Source organism: Ursus maritimus, unplaced genomic scaffold, assembly GCF_017311325.1.
Source record: "Ursus maritimus isolate PB19 unplaced genomic scaffold, ASM1731132v1 scaffold_14, whole genome shotgun sequence".
Classification (NCBI taxonomy): Eukaryota; Metazoa; Chordata; class Mammalia; order Carnivora; family Ursidae; genus Ursus; species Ursus maritimus.
Genome location: NW_024423786.1, coordinates 48,282,096 through 48,305,630, shown reverse-complemented (window position 1 = coordinate 48,305,630; position 23,535 = coordinate 48,282,096). Strand labels below are relative to the sequence as shown.

The 23,535-nt window shown below is 55.2% G+C and overlaps 1 protein-coding gene across 3 annotated transcripts in view; it reads right to left on the bottom strand.

Moving 5' to 3' along the window:
- CACNA1A (calcium voltage-gated channel subunit alpha1 A) overlaps positions 1-23,535 on the bottom strand; it is a 214,655-nt gene that overhangs the window by 56,352 nt on the left and 134,768 nt on the right. For all 3 annotated transcript variants that reach the window (XM_040629220.1, XM_040629218.1, XM_040629219.1), the window contains exons 18-24: positions 19,095-19,201; positions 16,726-17,535; positions 8,830-9,293; positions 6,858-6,996; positions 5,130-5,259; positions 785-844; positions 195-301 (exon numbers count right to left, since the gene is read on the bottom strand). In XM_040629220.1, the coding sequence (XP_040485154.1) occupies positions 195-301; positions 785-844; positions 5,130-5,259; positions 6,858-6,996; positions 8,830-9,293; positions 16,726-17,535; positions 19,095-19,201 (1,817 nt within the window). The remainder of the gene's footprint in view (positions 1-194; positions 302-784; positions 845-5,129; positions 5,260-6,857; positions 6,997-8,829; positions 9,294-16,725; positions 17,536-19,094; positions 19,202-23,535) is intronic.

Sequence of the window (23,535 nt, the reverse complement as noted above, 5' to 3'; positions counted from 1 at the left end):
TCCTTCTTCCTCCACAGTGGTCGTCATGCAAAAGCCAGTCGAAGCTCTTCTTGGAGGCATGCGGATGTTCCCACCCCCCAGAGCCCACTCTCCCCATCTCTACGCCCTGAGAACACATTCCCTGATCCAGTGGGCAGCCCCACGCCAGGGGCGGGGGGCAAAGAGGCAAGTAGAAGCCTCAGGAGGAGACTTACGTGAAGGCAAAGGCCACCAGGGCCCCACTGACCACTATGAAGTCGAGAATGTTCCAGAGGTCGCGGAAGTAGGCACCCTGGTGCAGGACGAGCCCCAGGTCGATCATCTAGGGGTGAGAAGAGATGGTGGTCAGAACCCTCATCCCACCTTGGGGAGCGAGACCCACCTTTCCAGCCTCTGGGGGAGGGGTATCAGGAGGGGGCATCGCCGCCCCCTCCTAGTTCTCTTGGCTCCCACCCGCCCTGCCCCTCCCTTGAGTCTGTCCTCTCCAACGAGGCCGGAGGGTGCCCACAGGCATGGGCATGAGTCGAGTCCCCCCTCCGCTCAGAACCTTCCATGGCTCCCACCTCACTTGGGGTAAAAGTCAAAGTTCTCCCCGTGGCCCACAAGGCCCTGCAGGATCTATGCCTGTCACCTCCCTGCTCTCATCTCCCTGCCCTGGTTTTCCCCACGCTCCTCGCTCACTCCTTCCAGTCCTTGCTGCTGCTCTAACACACCAAACATTTCTAATCCCCTGGGGAAGCCACCTACGCAGGGTGGCATTCTTGAGGGTGGAGTCCCTTGGATCCCTGGCTCTCTCAGCACTCACCTTGATCACCATCTCAAAGGTAAAGACGCCTGTAAAAACGTAGTCAAAATATCGCAGCACCTGTAGGGAATAAAAGCAAGGGGGCAGCAGATCACTGGCTTGCTCCAGCAGAGTCCCCATGAACCTAGTGATGGCCCACTGGGGTGTGTGGTCTCCAGCAAAGTTCCCGAGAAACACACTCTCACGAGCAGAGGAGGAAACACGGCTGCCCCATACAGTTGAGCAGGATGTGCACTGCCCAAGGCCCCTCCCATCCTGTCTCAGAGTACAGCTTTGTATGTTGTGTATGAAACTGTCCAGCAGATGGCAGCAAAGTCCTAACAAAATCACTCAGGACCATTGGCTCACCAGTAGGAAGGGCTTCTTTTTTATTTGCCCGAAGCTCAAATATAAAGTAAAGGTGGTCTTGGGGAAGTTCAGGGAGGACTGCATCCCTGTTGGTGATGAGTCTGGCCTCCCAATGCCCTTGACCTGTTGGGCCTCTTAGGTGATAAATCGTAGGGTCTCTTAAACATGACCAACTGTCTAAGTCGGACCCTGGGGCTCCAACTCACCACTGTGGTCTCCCACCCAACTCTGCGGCCACATCCTCACCACGGTGGGGTGGTTCCCCCCTCCCCCCCCATTACACAGGGCCAGGACCGGGTGGTTTCTGCCTGGATGAGCAACGGCCTGCAGCCTGGCCCCTCCCAGGCCATGTCGTGGCACACCTCTGGTGCGACCTTCGTGTGAGGATGTGACTGTGCCGGCACCGCATCGGGTAGGTGGCAAACAGGGGGCTGACTCCATCGGATTCGTGTTAGAAAGGAGCTGATATTTACTGAGCCCCACCACCAGAGGACGCCTCGGAGCACCCGAGTCAGGTTCGGGTCCTTCTCTGCTCTAGAATCCTCTGTGGCTCTGATCGCACTTGAGGTAAAAGCCACAGTCCTCCTGGGGGCCCCCAGGGCCTTGAGACCTCTGCCGGGTCACCTCTACACCCTCACCTCCTCTCACTCCCCCTTGCTATCTCTGCTCCTGCCGCCCTGTCTTCACCTCAGGGCCTTTGCACAGGACGCTACCTCTGTCTGGAATGCTCCTCCCCACATCCCACCGGATTGCCAATCTCTCCTCCTTTATGGCTTGGCTCACACATTACTTTCTCAGTTCCGCCTTCCCCTACCGCCTGTTTCAAGTCCTACTTCCTGGTGTTTGCGATTTTCCTTACCTAGTCTACCACCTACCTTGTAAACTATTTGTTATCATTTGTTATAGTTATTAGTGATCTCATCATTCATGTTCCTGACCCGATATCAGCCCTGTGAAGGCACGGATGTTCGCCTGTCCCTGTAGCGCCTCTGGCTCAATATTCAAGCCCAAGCATACAGCTGGCGCTCAAGAAATGTTTGCTGAATGAATGCATGAGTAGCTGGAACTGTACTGGGTCCTGTGGGCGCTGGGCTCTGTGATCCGTGTGGTCGCAACTCGCATTCCCGCTATGTGTGGTGCTCACAGGGCCAGCAGGGACCAGAGTGGCCAGGATGGCTGGCTTCCTGAGGTGGGGCGACAGGTGCAAGGGGCTGGCAGAGAAAGCATTTCAGGCGCACGGGGTGGCGGGCTCGGCATGGCCCAGGCCTGGTGCTCTGTGAGCTCTGGGAAGGCAGGGACCCTCTCACTCCGGGTCAATCCCTGACACTTAGCTCTGTGCATGGCACATACTCGTTGCTCATTTAGTAATAACGAAACAAAGCAACAGATGAAAAACAGAGAGGAAAAATGGAAGGCAGGGAGTGGGGAAAGGGCAGGCCCGGTGGTCAGGGGAATCTAATTCTGGAGAACTGAATGAACTAGTCGGGCAAGAGGAAATCAAGAGACCAACGAATTAGGTTTGACTATCGAATATGGAGCTCCTCGGACCTCTACGAATGACAGTTTCCTGTGGTTCAGTTGAATTCGACCATGTTCTCAGACGCATTTATCCCAAGGAAATGCAAATCAAAGTCGCAGAGAGATTCCACTCTCTACCCCACCAGGCCCACCAAGCGCGAGAGTCTCCAGCACCAAAAGCTGACGAGCCCGCGGAGCAGTGGGCGCCCCCACGCTGCCTGCGCGAATGTCACCGTATCACCCAGCCAACAGCGGGCTGCTCCTAGTAAGCCTGACCGCACGCACATTCTCTGCTCCAGAAACTCTGCTTATGGCTTTCTACGCTGGAGGAAGTCACGCCCAGCATCCCTGGAGACACACGCAGGGTAGGGGGCGTGTGGCCAGCGATTTCAACTGGAAACATCCAAACGGGCATCAATAGGTCATGCCACACAGTGGAATATGAAAGAGCAGTGAAAAAGGATGGCCGTCCCTCCCCGCAACATTACGTGCTCATCTCGCGGGGGACACGATGTTGGGTGACAGAGGCATAGAAGGACGCCATCTGTTGAGGGTCAGAAACGAGCAAAACCGAATTCTAGTGCTTGCGGATGCACAAGCTGGTGGGACAATTAGAGATGCTAAGCTCATTCCAGAAGGGGAGGGGTCACAGTTGCCTCCAGGGTGGGTTTGCCAAGGTCAGCGCTAATGACACTCAGCGCAGGGTTGTTCTCTGCGGTGCGGCCGCCCAGGTCACCGTTAGGGGGCCGAGCAGCACCCCGGCCTCCGCCCTCCAGATGCCAGGGGCTCCCCGCCAACCGCCCCGCGTCACGACAACCAAACGTGTCTGCAGGCGTTGTCCCCGCTGGGGAACCCCAACTCCAGAGAGAAGAAGGGGGCTACTACAGAGGCTATGGTCTCAGGTGGTTCATTCTACTTCTCATCCCGGGGGGGAGGTGGGGTGTGGGCGCTTTAAATCATTGAGACATGGGTCATGCGCGTTTCCTGCACTTTTCTGAGGTCTGTTCTAGTTCAGCCAACAAAAGAACGGGGGGAGCGGTCCCAGGCATCAGCTGGCAGTGCGGGGCCACAGTGTCCTTGAAGGGGGCGGGAGCTGGAGGAGAGAAGTTTCAGCGGCAAAACGCAGCAGGCAGGGCTTGGGGTCCGACGCATTGCAAATGCTCCATGGGGCTGGTCTGAGCCCGGCTGGGTTTCCTCAGCCCCTGCACGCACCGCAGCGGCACCCCGGCCAGCCAGCGACCTCTCCCATCGCCTAAAGTCGGCAGGGGGTTTGCCGACCCCTCTCGGGGTGCCCCGTCCCGGGCCTGGCTCCCTGGCGTCCCTAGGGGAGAGCGGGCAGTAGGAAAGGACAGAGCGTAGCCTCAGCCCCGCCCTGGTCCTAGTTTCTTCCGGGAGCCTTGTTCTAATTATTTCCTTCCGACTCCCCCCATTGGGTCCCCAGGGGCCCTGCCAGGCCTGCAGAGGAAGGGAAAGTGCAAGGTAAGCTGCTGTCGGGCAGGCTTGATTTATGGGGCTTGCCAGCCTCGCCAGGCTCCTAACCTACTTAGTGAGGGCGGCAGGGCCCGGCTCCCAGCGGAAAATGTACCTTTGGCTCCGGGCAGGGGGGCAGGGATGGGGGGCAGGAAGGAGCTGGGGCAGGGGTGCTGCTGCCAGTCCAGAGTCTGCCACGCCCCCGTCTGTCAATCTCTTGCTCCCCCCTCTCAACCATGGGCACACACTCATTCTTGCTTGGCAGGACTCAAGGGGAGCCGTGCACACAGTAGGTGCTCAAAAAACAGAGAGAGTTGAGGGAAGCAGCAGGAGCCCCGGGGAGGCAGAATTGGAACTGTGCTGTGTAATCTTGGTCGGATCACTTAGCCTTCCTGAGCCTCAGTTTCCCCATCTGTCAAGTGGGGATACCTGGGAGAGCTTACGTGCCAAGTGCCTGGGGTTGTGCCTGGAATACAGCAAGCACTCAATTAACAGGAACCGCTAGCAGACCCTGGACTCCTGAAGGGAGAGGTTTTTAGCTCTCCAAAAGGCTAAAAGTGTAGGCTGTGTTTCTGAGTCAAAATAGTCCTTTCTTTCAAAGCGCGTGTCCACACCCAGAAGCCTGTTTGGGGAGACCCGGCTGCCAAGGGGATTGACTATACAGCACCCCCCACCTGAGGCCTCCCTACCTGCCATGCACAGCGTGCATCTCCCCATATAATGCCAGCCCCGCTCCCTCCACCAGGGATTCCAGCAATTTCTAGCCCCACAGCTCTAGGCCACATTTTCCCCTGCCAGTGCACAGAGCCGCTGCGCCCTCAAGGAACAGCCTGCCCCCAGGCGTGTCCTCAGGGAATCAGAACCTCCTCTCCCCGTGGTGTGCCCAGGGCCGTACCCAGGGGTACCCCGGACATTCCTTCCACCGTGGCAATCAGCTTTTAGGGTGCAGGACACAGGAACCTGTAACAGAGGAGCCCGGCCAGGAAGGGGCCCGCTGGGCGGGACTCACGTTGTTCCGCGGTGCGTTGGGCTGCACGGGGTCCTCGGCCGCCAGGGCGATGCTGCTCATGGCGATGACCATGAGGATGCACATCTCAAAGTAGCGCAGATTCAGGATGTAATGGCACAGGCGGCGCAGGCTGTGGGGACAGGTGGGTGTGCAGGGGTCCACTCAGACTGTGGACTCATAAACCCTTTCCTTCTGTAACCTCCTGATGTCACCTACCACCCCCCGAGACCTCTAACGCCCAAGATCCCACGCCCAGGAAAGTATCAAGATCCTCCAACTGGGGGCCCTCCTGGGGGTCACGGAATGCCAAGAAGGTAGGGGGCCTCTCAGCCAGGGAAGATATTCACAGGCCCTGTTGATAAGTTCCTATCACTTTCAAACAACCCTCTTGGAAAATCTTGATTCCTAGACTGAGTTGAAGAAATATTTTCCCTGATTCTGCAGGAGACGAAAAGGTTTTTCATGCGTAAGATGTCCTATGGTCAAATAAAATTGGGAAATTCTGGGTTAAATGGATTTTTTTTTAATTGATTGAGTGACCTTAGGCAAGTTACTTATCCTCTCTGTGCCTCAGTGCTCTCATCCGTGAAATGGCCATAATAATGGTGGCTACCTTACAAGAATGTGAAGATCAAAAATGTTAATATATGCCTGGCACATAGTAGGGGCTCCAGAAAGTTATTGACATTATAAATTGCAGGCCTTATCAAAGCCTTTGATGTGGTAATGGGATAATACATAAGTACCTAACCTCTTAAGTGGAGCTAATAATATTTATAAATATGTCATAAAGTTGTGTGAATGGCAGCAGGGCTGAGTGGTTAAGAACAGAGATACTGGCATCCGTCTGTTTGGGCTCTCCCACTTGCTTGCTGTATGACCTTGGACAGGTAACTTCACCTGTCTAGGCCTCAGTTTCTTCATCTGTTGAATGGGCATAAGCATAGTACCAATCTCATAGGGTTATTAGGTGAATTTTTTTTTTTTCATTGGTAAAACACAACAGTGCCTGGCACTAAATACCACATAAAAGTTTTCCTAGTAAAATAGATACTTTCAATCAAATAAAAAGGAAGCACATAGGATGAGATTCAAGAGTCTCAAGAGGCCAGGTTATAGAAAGTAGTTACCACCCAGCTTGTTTGACATGATTTTTCTTTGTCAGGAAGCCATTTTGAGGGACTAAGGTTTCAAGAAATATCCTTTGGAAAAATGTAATCCTCAAACAAGCCACAGTGAGACACATGTAATAAATTTCTCTCCTAAATAGTCTATCCTCCTCAAGGATGCCCAAGACAAAGGGTTATGGAACTCAAAGACATCTGCCTAGAATCCAAACCTTCCAGAGCAGAGGTTAGGATCAAGGGCTCAGGGACCAGGGCTGCCATGTATGATTGTACAGGTTGCGCACTGCACAAGGCACCATTTCTTAGGGGTGCCTCTCACATGACAGACGGTGTAGATTTGAATATTTATGATAATGATTTCTATCTGATGACCGGAAGGGGTCTTTCCCCCCAAAATCAGTAGTTTATGAGAAATTTCTCTCTTACAGGACTTAAGAAAAGGGCCTTGTTTTTTAATTTGCTCAAAAATCCTGTATGTCCTAACAGTGATCTTGGAGGCCACTCTCCCCATTACCCTCTGTGTGGGCCTGCCCTCTGGCTTGACTTCCAGTGCCCCAGTGGGAGCCCCAGGCCCTCTGCCCTAGCCACAGGCCATACTCACGGGTTGGTCGTGGAGAGGATAAACATGGAGCTGTAGGGAGGCATGGGCTTGGGGCCGTCTTCCCCGGGGTCGTCTTCCTCTTCCTCCTTCTTCTCTTCCTCCTTTTTTGGCAGTGGGTCTGGGTTGGCGTTTTTGTTCACTGTGGGGACAAGAACCGACACAGGGCTCCCTCCGTGATTTCCCATGAGCCTCTGGGCTCCCGTCCGCTCCCCAGAGCAGACGATAAGCAGCTGACGTTTATAAAGTGCCGACAATGCACCAGGCAGCACGTTAGGCCATTTGGTACTCACATGACCCCGTGAGAACTGCCACTTCATGATCTCCATTTTACAGAGCATGAACTAGCACAGAGAGGTGAAGTGACTGGCCTAAGGTCACACAGCGGGGATTTGAACCTGGTCCCAGAGTGCCTGCTCTCAACCACTCGATAGCCTTGAGTCTGGTGGGACGTTCACAGGATGTTCACACAAACCTGCCCCCATCCCGTTGGACCTTCATACCATCACTTGGAGGCAGGTAGCATGAGACCCGATAGACCCACTTTACAGATGGTAATACTGAGCTCTCCCTTTGTCAAACTGGATCGTCTCCCCCAAGAATACCTCTCTCTCGATGGCAAGGGTCACTACACTCCTGAGCGTTGATTCCGCAGCCTAACCTTGCTATGTGTCTCTGGGCAGGCTGAGTTTCTCTGAGCCTCAGTATTTTCATCTATAAAATGGGCACACGGATGAAATCCACGTTGTAGGACTGTGGTGAGCGTTTATCAAGCAGACTCATGGAAATCTCCTGCATAGAACGGGCACCAGAGAAACTGGGCTATTGGAACCATCTTCGGAAACAATTAGCTCAGTGGGCCATTTCTAAATTTTCACTGCTTCTCTGACCCCAGTCTTACATGGTTGGGGGCTTGGAGGGAGGTCACAAACTGCCAATCCCTCCAGGGCCTAGACCCGCACCATCCAACACTTGTATGTGTAAAACACACCGAATTTCTAAGAGTGCAAGACAAAGAATGTAAAGTAGCTCGTTAATAATGTTAAAAACGTTGATTACATGTTGAAATGGTAGCACTTTGAATACAAATAAATAACACTGAGATTAGAGTTTATCTCACCTGTTTCTTTTCTTTTCTTTTTTTTTTTTTTAAAGATTTTATTTATTTGACAGAGACAGAGACAGCCAGCGAGAGAGGGAACACAAGCAGGGGGAGTGGGAGAGGAAGAAGCAGGCTCATAGCAGAGGAGCCTGATGTGGGGCTCGATCCCATAACGCCGGGATCACGCCCTGAGCAAAGGCAGACGCTCAACGACTGAGCCACCCAGGCGCCCCTCACCTATTACTTTTTTTTTTTAAAGGGAGGGCATAGAGAAAGGGAGAGAGAGAATCCCAGGCAGGCTCCACTCCCAGAGCAGAGCCTGGTGCGGGGCTCGATCTCACGACCTTGAGGTCATGACCTGAGCTGAAATCAAGAGTCGGATGCTTAACTGACTGAGCCACCCAGGCGCCCCTCTTTTCTTAAATCACTCCTCCCCCCCCCTTCTCTCCTTTCTTTCTTTTAATATGGCTACTAGAAAGTTCAGAACTACATATGTGGCCAGTGTTGCATCTCTTTTGGACAGCGTGGGTCTGGGGAATCATCGGATGCACCCTCAATTTCTGTTAAAAGGATCCACTGCTTGTCAAATACAGCGGCTTCCTGGCTTCGCTCTGGGAATCTGGGATGCAGGCAACATCGCGAAACCTACCGAGCGGCCAGCCGTGTGCCAGGCCCTGCGGGCGCGTATTATCTCGCTTAACCCTCCCCGCAGTCCCGTGGGGCAGGAACCACATCTGTACCCATTTTGAGAGGAAGAAACTGAGGTCAGAGAGGTAGGGTGACTGTTGAGGGTCACCCAGCCAAGCCTCCAAGGACTGGCCCTAGGGACACCAGGTGCCCCGCCTGGTGAGGGGGGTGGTGGTGAGGTCTCACCTTGGACGACGGTGTGGTTGAGGGGGGGCGGGCAGGCCGGGGGGATATCCACCGTGGTGTGGTCGGGTTTCCTGGCAGTCTTCGCTGAGTTGGTCTGGGTGCTGCTGGGGTTGGTGACGATAAGGCTGTTCTCGGGGGTCTTGGGGGGGCCGGGGTCAGACGGGTCCCCTGGGTTGTTGGGCGTCCAGCGGCTGGCGGCATTCTGGGGGTTGGTGGCCGCGGCGGGCGGGGCCGGCGCGGGGCCGGGGTCAGTGCTGTTCCCGGTCCTGGCGGGGCTCTGGGGCAGGCCGGGGCGGCTGAGGCTGTCATGGGCGCTGGCCGAACCCGCGGTGGCCAGCTTGTTGTTCCTCATGTTGTCGATGTCCTCGGCCAGTGGCGGCTCTTGGCGGCCCAGGTCCTGCTGGATTGGCCGGGTGGTCGACAGGTTGGGGCCCGACACGGGGACCCCGGGGCCCTGGTTCTCTCTGCGGAAGGCAGGCCAAGGAGAAAGGACCCATAACTGAGTTAGAATAACAGAGCGAACGTTCTGGACCCTGCCTCAGCTGCCACCCTTCAGGGGGCGCGCTTGGACCTGGAGAGGCCGTGTCCCGGAGCTCCCCAGGGCCTGGCACGAGAGGGGCCCGGCTTACTCCTGCTTGGAGATCACGACCCCATGGAAGTGTAATGGCCCGGCCTCCTGGGTTTCAGTGTGGTGCTTCTCCTGTGGTTTCGCAGGGCACGAGGCTACTCCCGTGGGGAGAAACCAGAGGGTAAAAGAACTTTCTGCCAGAGCCTACATCTCTCCGACCCAGAGCTCCCTGCCTCTGCCTACAGGCCCTCGAGAGGTCCTGGGCGGGCCTGGGGCACACAGTGTTTTCAGGGGTGGCTAAAGCACCCAGGGACACCATCTCTTTAGGGGTAGAACTGCCTCGTGGCTTTACGTGCTGGAGGCATTTATGTCCCTTCCCAATATTCCAGTTCGGGGGAGCACGCAATACATGCAAGTAAACATAATAAATAACAATAAAAGTAATAACAGCCAACACTTCAGTAACAAAGCTCTCAGGGGCTGCTCTAAGCACTCGGCTTCTAATAACCCCTTTATCCTCAGCCCCAAGAGGTGCAATTACTAGCCCCATTTTCCAGATGAGGACACTGAAGCCCAGAGAGGTTAAGTCTCTTGCCTAAGGCCACACAGCTGGTAAATGAACACGATAATTTTTCACGGGAATACAAGTGTGATGGGCAAAGCATTCCAGGCAGAGGGAACAGCCAGTGCAAAGGTCCTGAAATGGGGATAAGTTTGTTGAGTTTCAGGAGGCCGGTGTGGCTGGAGATGGGGAGTGGGGGGAGACAAGGTGAGTAGGAGTTTGGTGCCTTGGTTACTCAAATAATTAACACCATGCCAACGGACAAGAGAAGAAAAGAGTCTGAGTGTTCAGTGCAACTGGGGAGGAGAGAAAAATGTTAAGGGTCCTGCTGAGCTTTTTCTGCCTCAATACCCTTTGGGACGTCTGCTCTGCAAAGGCAAGTGGTTTATTTTTGTCTTTCTGTTCACAGCTGTGATTCCAGTGCCCAGAACGGGGCCTGGCACATGGCAAATGCTCAGTCACTTTTTATCAAATAATAAGCAAATGCCCCCATTTTTCAGATGAGGACGCTGAAGCCCAGAAGTCCCACAGGCCCAGACCTCCCATCGACCCTTGCCTCCTCCCATCTACACACTCACCCCTAGCTTGCCAGACACCCCGGAAGCTGTGGCCCCAGTGAGGGTGGCTGGGGTCCGGAGCCTGTCTGCTGCCCCCTGGCTGCACGTCCGTCCGTCCGTCCCCTGCTGGCCCCGGCTCCGCCTGCCCACGCCGAGTGGACCTGGCTCCCAGTCAGCTCCCTGGGAGTTTGGCCCCCAAGTTTGCTCTGTTTGCTTTCAGACATCCCCTAGACCCTCAGTCCTCAGATGAGGGGCCTTATCCTGCCCTAGTTCCTGGGCGCTGGCCCCGGCCCTGGCCAGTCTGTTCCCTGGAAACCCCAGGACATTTGTGGTTTATACTCTCTATGATGTTTCTCTCTGGAGGGCTTTGCAATCTGAAACTTGTCTCTCTGGCTCTTCTTAAAGGCAACCCCAATTCTGCCTCCTAGACCCTCCACTCCAGCTCGTCAGACCTCACATGTACTAAGCACCTGCCATGCGCCGGACCACACGCGCCAGCTCTTCTAAGCCTTAGGGCTGCTGTGGGACGTGGGCAGTACTGTTAGTCCCATTATGCAGATGAGGAAACTGAGTCCTGCAGAAGCCAGGTCAGAGTAAAAAACGATTTTCTCAGGTTGCACACGTTCAGCGACCAGCTGGGAGCTCAGGTGTGATCGCGGACACCAAAGCCCACGCCCCACCTGGCACCCTAAATCCACCGAGCACGTCCTCATTTTTATTTTGCATTTTAACTCGCCAAAGTCCACGGTGTTTTTAGGAAGCAGAAGAGAGACGAGGTAATTTATTTTCAGACTTGGTTCTCTGAGGCTGCATGGGGAGAAGGGCAGGCCCGGCTGGTTTCCTCACTTCTCAGTCATGTGAGTAGGCCAGGCTGACCTGGCTCTGAGTCTCAGCAGAGCCCCTCACTGGCTGTGTGACCCTCTGTAGTTTGGTTAACCTCTCTGAACCCTAAGTCCCTTGTCTTTAAACTGGGGAGAGAGTGGCAGAACCGTCCCTATAACTTGGAGACCACAGTGGGGATCCCGGAGCTGAGCGGCTATGTAACACCGGCAAGTTACTCAGCCTTGTTTCTCATCCGTTACACGGGCATGGTAACCTCCTTGGGTCCCTGGGAGGCTCAGGTGTAATAATGACTCCCAGGCCCGGAAACCCGATGGAATCTTGCCTGCCTGGTTTAGAACCTTCTTGGGACCAAGGACCCTTTATCCTTCCCAGCGTCTCCCTTTTAGAATAGGACTGTCTACCCTGGGCCTGTCCCACCCCTGTATTCTGGAGGCAGAGAATTTGTCTTCTAGTTCATGGCCACAGATGGGAGGGGATTTGGCCTCCAAATGGATCATACCTAGAGCCTCACCCATACCCAACTTAGATGATGAGATGTAGGATTTCTGAGCTGATGCTGCAAGAGGCCAAGACTTCTGGGGACGTTGGGATGGGGTGAGTGTATTCTGCACACGAGCTGGCCATACATCTTGGGGGGAGGAGCCAGAGGGCAGACTGTAATGGTTGGAATGGTGGCCCCTCGAATGATGTGTCTACCTGGAGATCGTGAATGTGGCCTTATTTGGAGAAAGGGCCTTTGCAGATGTAATTAGGTTAACGATCATGAGATGAGGGGCACCTGGGTGGCTCAGGGCATGATCCCAGAGTCCTGAGATCAAGCCCCACATTGGGCTCCCTGCTCAGCGGAAGTCTGTTTCTCCCTCTCCCTCTGCCACTCCCCCTGCTTATGCTCTCTCTCTCCTTCTCTCTCTCAAATAAATAAATAAAAAATCTTAAAAAGAAAAAAGGATCGTGAGATGAGGTCATCCTGGATCAGGGTGGGCCCTGAATGCAGTCCTTAGAAGCGAAGTGAAGGAGAGAGGACTCAGAGGGGCCTGGTGCGAAGCCAGAGGCAGGGTGTGCAGTGGCGCAGAGGAGGACCAAACCCTCAGACCTGCCAACAGCCCTGGGCTCCTCGTACGGTGCCTGGACAGCAAGCGTCAGCTGTAACGATGTGAGTAAATAGAGTCTACACCGTATTTCCCCCAAACGGCCCACAAACAGGTTCCAAATTTGAACCCACGCCTGGTCCTTTTTGAGAAGCTGTCCATGAGATGGAAATCTGGCTGGGAGGGTTTTCTCATTGTTTTTACAGACTGTTGTTGTCAAAGGGAGAGCTATCCCTAGCACAAAGCAGGTTCGGGTAAATTATTACTGCAAACAGAACCCAGATCCTTCGGCCACCACGTGAAGAGGTTATACTAAAGAGCACAGCAGTGGAGACCAGGGCGCTCCTCGAGGGGACGTCAGCCGCGCGTTGGGGACCAAGAGCCCGTTGGCTCCGTCTGCTGGCTCTGTCTGCCGCGGGAGCCGGAGGAAGCTGGGCCTGCAGAGGCCGCACACCAGTCTCCAGGAGGCTCCGATGCCAAGCGTCTCCAAGGAGAACGCAAAAGGGGCAGAAAACTTGGAAGCCAGGCCCCTTCCCCCTTAGGGATGTGCATCCCCTGCCTGGAATAGGTAGCTGCTTGCATAACCCTGTCCCGCACCGCATCCCTCAGCCAGCTGATCACTTCAGTGTCCTTTCGCCAAGGGCTACGGACACCTTGAGCGGGGCGTGCTCAGGCTCCCAGATGCAGAGGATGGGACTGCTTCCTGGTGCCACCATGTCCTAAGGACCTATGTGTTTTACTTCATTTAATCCCTGCAGCCACCAGCACTGGAGGTGGGATTAGGATCAGGCCCATTTTACAGATGAGGGAACTGAGGCCCGGAGAGGCAAAGGCAGTTGCCAGGTGTCACCCAGCTGGGAAAGGGCTGGGCTGGACTCCGGTCTTACAGATTCTAAGGCAGCATAGACTCTGTGAGGCTCAGAGGTCCAGGATCTCCTCTTGCTCTTTCTGGGGAGTGGGTTTCATGGTGACGGGAGCAGGTGTTAATTCTGGGGTGGCGCCGGTCTTGGCAAGAGCTGCCCTGCTCAGCCACATCCAGCAGGGAGCACTGCCTGGCTACCGGGGAGCGGCAGCCGCTCTGTGACCCGCAGCGTTTTCCTGGGAGTTGAGGAAATCTCTACCTTTGCTTTGGTCACCCTGGGGTGCCACTGGGCTCAGCCGCCTGGGGTGGGGGCTCTGGGGTCAGCGGCCACTGAGTGATGTAGAATGAGTGAAAAAGAATGTGCTTCTGTCCACTTTTCACTGGGGTGAGCTTGTGAGAGCTTCGGGGGGTCATTTAAAGCTGGAGAGGAGATGAAGGTGTAATTGGGGGAGAGGCAGAGGGAACGGAAAGAGAATAATTATATATATATTTTATCAACGTTCTGGCGAATGAAAAACACAGTGTGGGTCTGGGAAAAGGCCTAAGCAATGACAAAAAGGAAAGATGCAGGTGGCAGACCCCTTAAGCAGGGCCAATGGCTTGTCACCATAGAGAACTGAAATGTCTTTTTAGTATATTATATTCGTGAATAAAGTTTTCTCTTGGCCATTTTTTTTTTAAAGCAGATGAATGCCTCGTCTTGGATTTTTTTTCTCTAAAAGTGCCTGAATCTTCATGAAGTTTTATTTCCAACGAGCATTAGAACCTTTTCATAAGCCAGGAGAGTAATGCCTCCCTGGGTGCGTCCATTAACAAGGGAACAGCAGTGCCCTCCTGGTGTGGGTCTGGGAGTGGCAGGGGGGAGGCCGTTTCTGTCTCTGGAGGGGAGGGGGAACAGAGGCCATCTGTGGGATGCGGGAAAGCTGCATTCTTATCGCACTGCTGGTATCGGCCAGCTGCCTTTGGGGAAAATGCCTTCCTCTCTCTGGGCCTCAGTTTCCCCATCTGTGAAAGGAAGGAGCTGGAGTGGTCACTCTAAAGGATATAAGTTGTTTTTTGTTTGTTGATGAGAAAAATATAGAGGTATTTTTTTAGAGAGGGAGGGAGAGAGGTGGAGGGGGTGCAGCAGAGGGAGAGGGAGAGAGGGACTCCAGAGCTGATTCCATGCGGAGAGAGGAGCCCAACGTGGGGCTGGATCTCACGACCCCAAGATCATGACCTGAGCCGAAACCAAGAGTCGGACACTTAACCGACTGAGCCATCCGGGTGGCTCGATGAGAAAATCTTAACAGTATAAATGATAACGATAATAGTAATAGCTACCACTTCCTGACTGCTTGCTGTTACCACCACTACACACGGTTAGCGTACACTGAGAATGCAGTAATCATCTTCACAGTGATAACAGCTACCATTTACTGAGTACTTATGCACCAGGCACGGTTCAAAGCATTTTACATCTATTAACTCAGTTGGACTGTCCTCTTACCCTAGGCGGTAAGTACTGCTCTCATCCCCACTTTACAGATGAGCCAACAGACGCCCAGAGAGGGGAAGGGACATGCTACGAGTCACACAGGCAGGAAGTGACGGGCAGGAGTGTGACCTCTGGCTCCAGAGTTCTTGCCCGTCACCACCAGGCTATGCTGACATTCTGTCCCTGTCACTCGGCCTCCCTCAATCACAGGAGTAATGTAACAACAAGGATGACAATAATAGTAATGTTAGCAGTAGTGAGAAGAACAGCATTGGTGAATCATGGGTTCTTAATTATCCAGTCATGTTCTAAACACTGTATTTCACCTAAAAATCCTTTCTGTGGCCTCTCCTTGCCCCGAGAGGATTCGAGGTCCTACTGACCCATCACTGTCCTTCCCATTTCTTTGTCTGCCACTCTCTCCTCACCCTCCAAACTGAAAAAAGGCCTCCTTCTGGTCCACCTCAGGGCCTTTGCACATGCTGTTCTTAGCCTAGAACACTCTACTCCCTTCTCAGTTTGCTCCTGTTGGGAGCCTGGCCTGGGCACAGAGGGAGGGAGAGAGAGAATCTTGAGCCAACTCCTCGAGGAGCACAGAGCCTGACGTGGAGCTCGATCTAACAACCCCGAGATCATGACCTGAGCCAAAACCAAGAGGCGGACACTTAATGGACTGAGCCCCCCCCACCCCTTGTATGTTTTAAATACACACCCCATTTTCTCGGAATGCAACTACTGGATACACTGAAGGAAGACTAGACTCTATTTCGTAGGAAACTTCGCCAAGAGGTGTTCTCCAGTTTGGAAAATCTCAGCACTGGTGGCAACTCCCTCATGTCACCTGAGTTGCCCACACCACCAAGAGCCAGCCGGCATCGGTAGCGGTCATGTTCACGGTGCCTGTGCACACAGTGCCCCGTGTCAGTTCACTCTGCCCTCCAGACCCTCCTTATTCAAAGTGTGGTCCCCGGACCAGCATCAGCTTCACTCGGGAGCTCCTTAGAAATGCAGAGTCTCAGGCTGCACCCGAGACCCACCGATTTGGAATCTGTATTTTAATAAGATCCCTGGGGATCCACGTACATGTTCAATTTTGGTAAGTGCTGGCTTAGTGCCTCTGTCATATGACAGAGCCACTTAAACACATCATTAAAAAATCAATATGATGCCCTCGTGGTGGTATAAACGAAGACTAACAGAACATCAGTGACTATAAGAAAATGTCTGTTTCACCATGGTCGGGCTCCTATATGCAGAATTACTACAGGACTGTTAAAAATATGAAGAAAACAAGGATGTTGTTTCCTACTGGCTAGGGCGCTGCCCCGGAAGAGGCCTCCAAAAGCCTCAACCCTGCTCTCCTTTCAATTCTGAGGGCCCAGGGTAGCTTTTCAAATCCCTCAGGAATAGCATCAGGTAAAAAGATGGTTGACTCATTAACAGCTAAAAATGGCCTACATTTACCAAGCACTTACGTGTCAGCTGCTCTTCTTCGGGCCTTTTGCATGAATTATCTCTTTGAATTCCTGCAATGACCCAATTTGATCCCACGATCTCCATTTTACAGATTGAGACAACTGAGGCCCAGAGATGTGAAGTTACTTGCCCAAGGTCACACAGCAAGTACATGGAACAGCTGAAGAATTCGGTGGGGGTGGGGATGGGGGTGGGAGTGGGGGAATTTCTCATTGATTTTCCCTGAGACGCACAAGGGTGAAATGGTGAGCCTGCCACCTCTGGTTCAGGCTCCTTAGTACCCGTGTGACCTTGGGCCAGCCTCTCCACTGCGCTCTGCATCTGTGACAGTGGAGTCTGTCCCAGGAGCCTGTCTCGAACACCGAGATGCTCAACAGGGGCCGGCTTCCCGCCGGCGCCCCCTGGGCTCTCAGCACTATGACCACGACGGTCACTAGCCAGCTGAGGGGTCGCCCCCACTTACTTCCTCCTGCGGTGCCTGCGCTCCCTGTCCTCCCTCCGCGCGTCTGCCTCGTACGCCGTCGGAGGGCCGTGGCGGTGCCTTCTCCTCCGCTCGCCGCCATCGGGCCCGTCGCCGTCCCCCTCGCCGCCCCGCGCCGGCCGGCTGCCCTCGCGGTGCCGGGACCGCCGATCAGCCTTGTCGTCCGCGCCGTCGTCAGCCGGCCTGCGGTGGGCCCGGTGGCGGCGCGGCTCCCCGTCGGCGCCCGTGCGGGGCGAGCTGCTGCGGCTCTCCCTGCTGCCGGCCTGGCGGTGCGCGTGCCTGCGGTGGGGGTCCCCAGCCTTGCCTCGCTCGGCCTGGCCCTCCCAGAAGCCCGGCGGCTCCAGGCCGCCCTCCAGCGCGTGGTGGTCCGACTCGCGCCCATAAGGCCCTTCCCGGCTCAGCTCGGCCTCCTGGCTGCCCGCCCAGGGCCGGCGGGGGTCCAGGCCCACCGAGCCGCTGGGGTCCCGGGCCCGGTCGTGGTAGCGGGCCTGTTTCCTGAGGAAGTCCTCGGCTCGCTGCTGGCCGAGGCGCTGGTCCACCGTGGGCTCGGCCGCCCGGCTCTTGTTGGTGTTGTTGTTGCGGTTCTCCTGGGGATCGACCACCAGCGGCCGGTCCAGGTGGGTCTTCATGTCCGGCCGCAGATGCCGGGCGTAGGAGGCCTTCCAGCGCTCGTCGGGGTCCATCTCGCTGTACAGGGCCTCCCGGCTGGCCAGCAGATTCTGCTTGCGCATCTCGCTCGTCCGCTGCTCCCACACCGACTTGGTGGGCTTCTGGTTCTTCTGTTGCTCCTTCCTGCAAGGGGAGGGTGCGTGGCTTAGAGCACCGCTGGGCACCGTGGCCTGCTCAGGCCTGGGACTAACGGGAGTCTCAGCCCAGGGGGTGTCTCAGCCCAGGTGGTCTTGGCCCAGGCTGGTGTCTCGATCCAGCAAGGCGTCCCGGTCTGACTGCCTATTTTGTCTAATGGGGGGGTCTCTGCCCAGATGGGTGTCCCTGTTGTCCTCTCTACTCTTTTCAAATTGTAGCACATGACCCCCTGGGGGATGTAGCCTTGACGTTCAAAATATTTTAACCCCTGAGACAGCCAATCATAAGGGACGTTGGCCTGGAGCGGGCTCTGGAATCGCCCACCGTGCCTGCGCGAGCCTTTAGTTCTGGGTTATGGGAGGGCTGGGTGGTCCCAGGGAGAGCCGGGGTGGCACCTGGGAGCCTGGGGGCTGTGCCTCTTTTCCCGCTGCTATTTACCCACAGGGCTGGGTAAGGCTGGAGCCCAGCCCGGAGTGCACAGACTTTTCCAGGGTTTCTGTGTGCATTGATAGTTTTAGACAGACTATCCCCTTAAACAGACTGTCCTCCGAAACTCACTGGTCTGATTCTGTGTTTTCCTGGGCTCCCCTTTCACAGCCACCTCCTTCCACTCTGGCAAAGAAAGCCCCCTCCCCACCGTCACATGATGCGCTGCCCCACAGTGTGCAAAACCCTGGGACATCCGACACAGGCACCATCGGGAATATCAGTGTCAACGAACCTCCCTTTAATTAAGACACCTCAGCTCCCACCGCCTTACCGCCTCTGCTTCACCAGCAAACTCTGTCCGCTCTACCTTCATGATCCGTCTAGAATTCAGCTACGTCCATTACCCTACTCCGGTCCCACTATCTCTTTTGCATGGACCAATGCAGTCTTCAGCCTGGTCCCCTGACTTCCACCCTCGCTCCCCACAGTTTGTTCCCCTGACAGCTGCCAGAGGGCGCCTGTGAGCACCCGAGTCAGGTCCTGCCCTTCCTGGGCTAAAGAACCCTCCACAGCTTCCACCTGACTCTGAGTCCCGCCCATGACCCACAAAGGCCTGTATGATCTGTTTGTCACCTGTCTTCACTTCCTCCCGCTCTCCTCCCTCCCTCCCTCTATTTCAGTCACAATGGCCTCCTTCCTGTTCCCTAAACACAACAGGCACATTCCTGCCTCAGGGCCTTTGTATATGCTGTTCCTGCTGACTGCTACACTCTTCCCTCAGATCCCCCCATGGCTCCTCCCTCCCCTCCTTCAGGTCTTACACCTTCTCAGTGAGGCCTTCCCTGACAAGTTTATTTAAAAGCCCAACTCTCTCCAGCTCTAGGTCTCCCTGCACCCCTCGACCTCTTGTTAATGCTGTATCCCCAGCAGCTAGAACAGTGCTTGGCATATAGAAGGTGCTTATGAACTACTTATCAAGTGAAAGGGGGTGGGAGAGCAGAAGTACCTCGCCCTAAAGCTCAGCGCTGTCAGGGATGGCTCCCTGCCCCCAACATCATTGACGGGACGGGGTACAGGCTGAGGAGCCCGGACAGCGTTCTGGAGCCGGGGGCACTTACACAGCTATGGACATGTTGGCCGCCGACAGAGGACTCACTTCTGCCACCTCCTTGGCTTTCTGCAGAGCGAGTTTCTGGTTGGCTGCTTCTTCTTCTTCTTGCTCATCCTAAAAGACACACGGAGTTCCGTTCACAAAACGTGAACTAGGCCTTGGGGCCTCACCTCCGACCCTACTGCTAATGAGGGGTAACCTGTGGAATATTTGTAAGCAGGTGTGGCCAGGATGTTGACCGACCAGAGCCGAGGCCGCAGAAGGGCACAGGTGCCCAGTGTTGGTCACGTGCCCTGCCACGCCTTTTATGCGCAGCCTCGCTAGCCAGCTCATTATTAACCCGATTTTAGCACACAGCCGGAAGAAAGCAGAAGGAAAAGAGACTCCTTTTTTCTTTCCCACTCCTTTCCTTTCCCCCAATGGAGATTTCTCTGCGCCCTGGCTCAATAAGCCGGAAATTAATGCAAAGATTTCCCTCTCACTTTACTTTCTGGGTTGTGCTCTCTGAACCAAGACTTTTCAAAAACACCGACGAGCCCCCACGTGCAGAGGAAACCTGGCGCCCCATCCCATGCACTGCCAACAGCCTCCAGAAGGGGAATCAGGAGAGGAGCATATATTCTCAGCTGGTTAGGTTCAGAGAGGAGGAGGATGGGGGAAGATGTTTTAAAAATACATACAGAAAAAGATGTTTGGGGGCTTTAAATCCTTCTTCAGCCTTCATGCAGGGCCTCATTCGTAAAACAGAAAAGCCAACAAAGAAAAAGCAAAGAAAAAGCAACGAGAAAGAAATGGCCAGAGATGAACCCACCCAGAAGAAGTCAGGCTACGGCAGGCCACCTCTCCCCCTGCGCTGGGATCTCTGGGGCAAGCAGCAACCTTACCAGCTCGGAAGTGGTCAGACCAGGACCCTCTGCCAGTGACAACACGGAGGTGGGACCCGGCCGGCCGCCCCTTCTCATGAGGCCCCCCTTCCTCCTTGGCACCTCACCCAGCATTTCTCAGAGCCCAGCCCCTGGACCAGCTGCCTTAGCAGCACTGCAAATGCAGACTCCCAGGCCCCGGGAGAGCCCGAGCTGGGCCTTGGAATCTGCATCTTCAGCAAGCACTGGGCTGAGTATCAAGCATGGGTCAAGTTTAAGCAGCAGCGAACGAGGCTAAGAGCATAGGTTCTAGACCCACCTGGCTTCAAATCCCAGCTCCCCCACTTACTGTTGATGTCAGGCGAGTTGCCTCACGTCTCGGGGCCTCACCATCCTCTCCTAAAATTTCCATTCTCCCGGACTTTCCTTCCCTCGCTCTTCTCTCCAGCACTTCTCCCCATCTGACAAATTTATTTCTCGTCTATCTCTCCCACTCGAGTGTCAGCTGCACGAGGGCAGGGATTTCTGCCTATTCTGTTCACTGCCCTGTCCTTGGCTCCTAGACCACGCTCTGCTCACAGTAGGTGCTCAATAAATGCTTTTAGATGAAAGACACGGTCTGTAAAATGGGCTCAGAGAACTTGCTTCTCGGGGTTTCTGTGAAGATTCTATGAGATGAAAACACACGAGGGGCTTAGCAGGGTACCTGCCTCGTATGAAATGCCCAAGAAACGCTCGTAGAAGAAATGAAGGAAACAGTGTGGGTCTGGAGGAGAATGCCCATCCTTCACAGACGAACTTGCCTCTCTCCCTCCCCGTCTCCCACCCTCCTGGCGCACCCTCTCCCCGGCGACAGCCTCTAAGGATGGGCTCCTGGAACTTGGATGAGAACACGGTTGGATCAGCCCCTGGAGCCAGCCAGCTCCATGGTGACCAGGCCCGGGGCCGTGTGCTGGGGGTAGCAGAGACTTCCGTTTCCCCCCAGTCGGAGTGGGGCCCGGGAAACTCTCTCTCCCTCCTGCCAGGGCCAGCAGATGGAGGGTTTGGCAGCGTCCACTCAGTTCGGTTCAACACCTCGAGGCTCGAGAGATGGGGCCACGAAGCGGAGGGATGCCCTAGGCCTGGCCCTCCTGGGCTGACAGGAAGACTCTGCACATGTCCTCTTAATGCGATGGGGCTCTTTCCCAACACCCTCTTCTCAAATTGCAGAAAAAGGTGCCCGGCTTCCTTCGTGCAATTCACAACCTGCACAACCATTCCCCGCGGCCCTGCCCGTGGGCTATCCTGGGGGGTGAGCGGTGTGACTGAAAGCAATGTCGCCTCCTCTATGCCTCCCTGAGCTGGACCCAAGTCCCAGGGAGTCCAAGGCTGCTCTAAGGGGTATCTGCCAGCAAGTTTCGCCCGGGTAATTCAACACTACTGGCCGGAGTGATAACTGGGCTTCTCCTCACATGGATGGTTCTCAGCCCCCTCTCCCAAATTATTTCCTGACTTCATTTTCCTCGGCTCTTCTCTCATTTCTGCTCCTTGAGGGGATCACATCTCTTTCTTTCAGCTCCTAGTCGTGTGGCAAGTTCACTTAACCTCTTTGGACCTCAGCTTTCCCATCTGTGAAATGGGGAGAACGGTAAATCCCCATCTGTTTCACTGTGGTTGTTACTTTGTATCTTTTCCTGCTCAGCTGGGGCTCCAGTGAAAGCCAGCAGAGCGCGCAGGTAAAGAACTCGGGTTCTGGAGCTTGCCAGGCCTGGGTTCCCAGCCTTCCTTTGACCAGCTCTGTCCAGTGAAAGCTCTAGGGCCAGGTCATGCCTAGTGACTAACACGGACTCTCTTTATTGAGCACTCACTGTATGGCAAGAACCGTGCTGAGTGCCTGACATGCACTGTGTGATGCTATAAATAGTAGCTGCTATTATCCTACCATCTGGGGCCAGTGACTTTGCCTCTCTGAGCCTCAGTTTCCCCTTCTGCAAAAGGGAGATGGCAGCAATGCCTGGCACCGTGAGCAGCAATTAATTCTTTACTGCTGCCACTTGGAGGCAAAGTCCGGCCAACTCCCGAGCTCACGGGGCCACGCGCTGAGCCTCAGGACCCTGTGTGGGTTATACTCCATCTGTCCGGTCCTTTCGGCTCTAGCCTGGGGGCTACACTTTCCTTGGAGGTCCCTTGATGCTGCCCACTCCCTATAAATGGGCACTCGGTGGAGTCTGCCATCTGTTTCCTGTGGCAGTCCCGCTGCCTTACCGCCTCCCACCTCCTCTGCTGTGGAATCCGCTTGGTCAGGGACAGTCTGTTTCAGGGGGAGGGGATGCCTCCTCCCTGGCCCGGTGCATCCGGGACAAAAGCTCTGACCCTGTCCCCACCCCCCACACCCAGCCCGGTCCTGATCTGCCACGAGCAGGTGGTAACTGTGCCACAGGGAGAAACGTTCTCCCACCAACCCCACCTTGGTGAGTTCCTGGGCGTTGGCCAAATTATCCACCGCGATGGCTAAGAACACGTTCAGGAGGGTGTCTGCAGGCGCCGGAGTCAGGGAAAGCACCGCCACTTGGAGCCTGGCTCCCGGGGCCTCCCGGACCCTCCCTCGCCGCCCCCCAGCCCATCTGCCCCGCCAGCTGCCCGGGCCTGCCCCGCCTCCCCCACGGAGGATACAGTTCCCGAAGAGCGTCAGCACAATGAAGTAGATGGAGAACACCATGCCGCCCTGCACGCCCCCCTGAGACTTGATACCGTCATACATGACCTCGTTCCAGTCTTCACCCGTCAGGATCTGAAAGGGGACAGAGAAACACACAGCCAACCCCTCTCAGCCACGGGCCCCACGGAGACGCAGCTGCGGGGCTGGAACCTGCCTGCGGTGGCTCCTCCTGGACCCTCGTCTCTGGGGGTGGGGGGGGGTCTCACCTCGGTTGTGAGTGGAAGGGCCATCCCTGCACTAAGGGGCTCTCAGCTCGGCTTCTAGGAAAAGGTGAACCCAGGGGAGTCACACATCTTTCTGCAACTCTGTCTTCCCTGGTACGAGAAGGGGATTTGCTACGGATGGAGCTGTGCCCCCTAAATTCATTGCTTGAAGCTCTCAGCCCTCATGTGACAGTATTTGGGGATGGGTTAGATGAGGTCACATGCTGGTGGGTCTCTCGGGATGGGATCGGCGCCTTTCTAAGAATAGACACCAGAGAACGTGGTCTGTCTCTCTCTCTGTGCCACGTAAGGAGGTGGCCATCCATTACCAGGAAGGGTCCTACCCAGGAACCGACCCTGTGAGCACCCTGGTCATGGACTTCCAGCCTCCCAAGCCCTGTCGCTTAAGCCACATATTCACTGGTTCTTCTGGACTGCTGGGGCTGGGGGCAGGGCGGGAGCCAGTGACCAGAGAAGGCGTCAGGCACAGGGGTGCAGGTGCTGGCAAGTACAAGTTGCCCCGATGCCCAGGGGACGCCCTGAAGGGACAGGCGTGCTCATTGAAAAAAAGAAGAAAAAAACCCCAGCTTCCCTCCTTTGTAATATTTTCACAAAGATAAAGTAAATGTGAAAGAACTCCAAAAATGTCAATTCATTAATGCAGGTTTCTCAGCCTCGGCACTG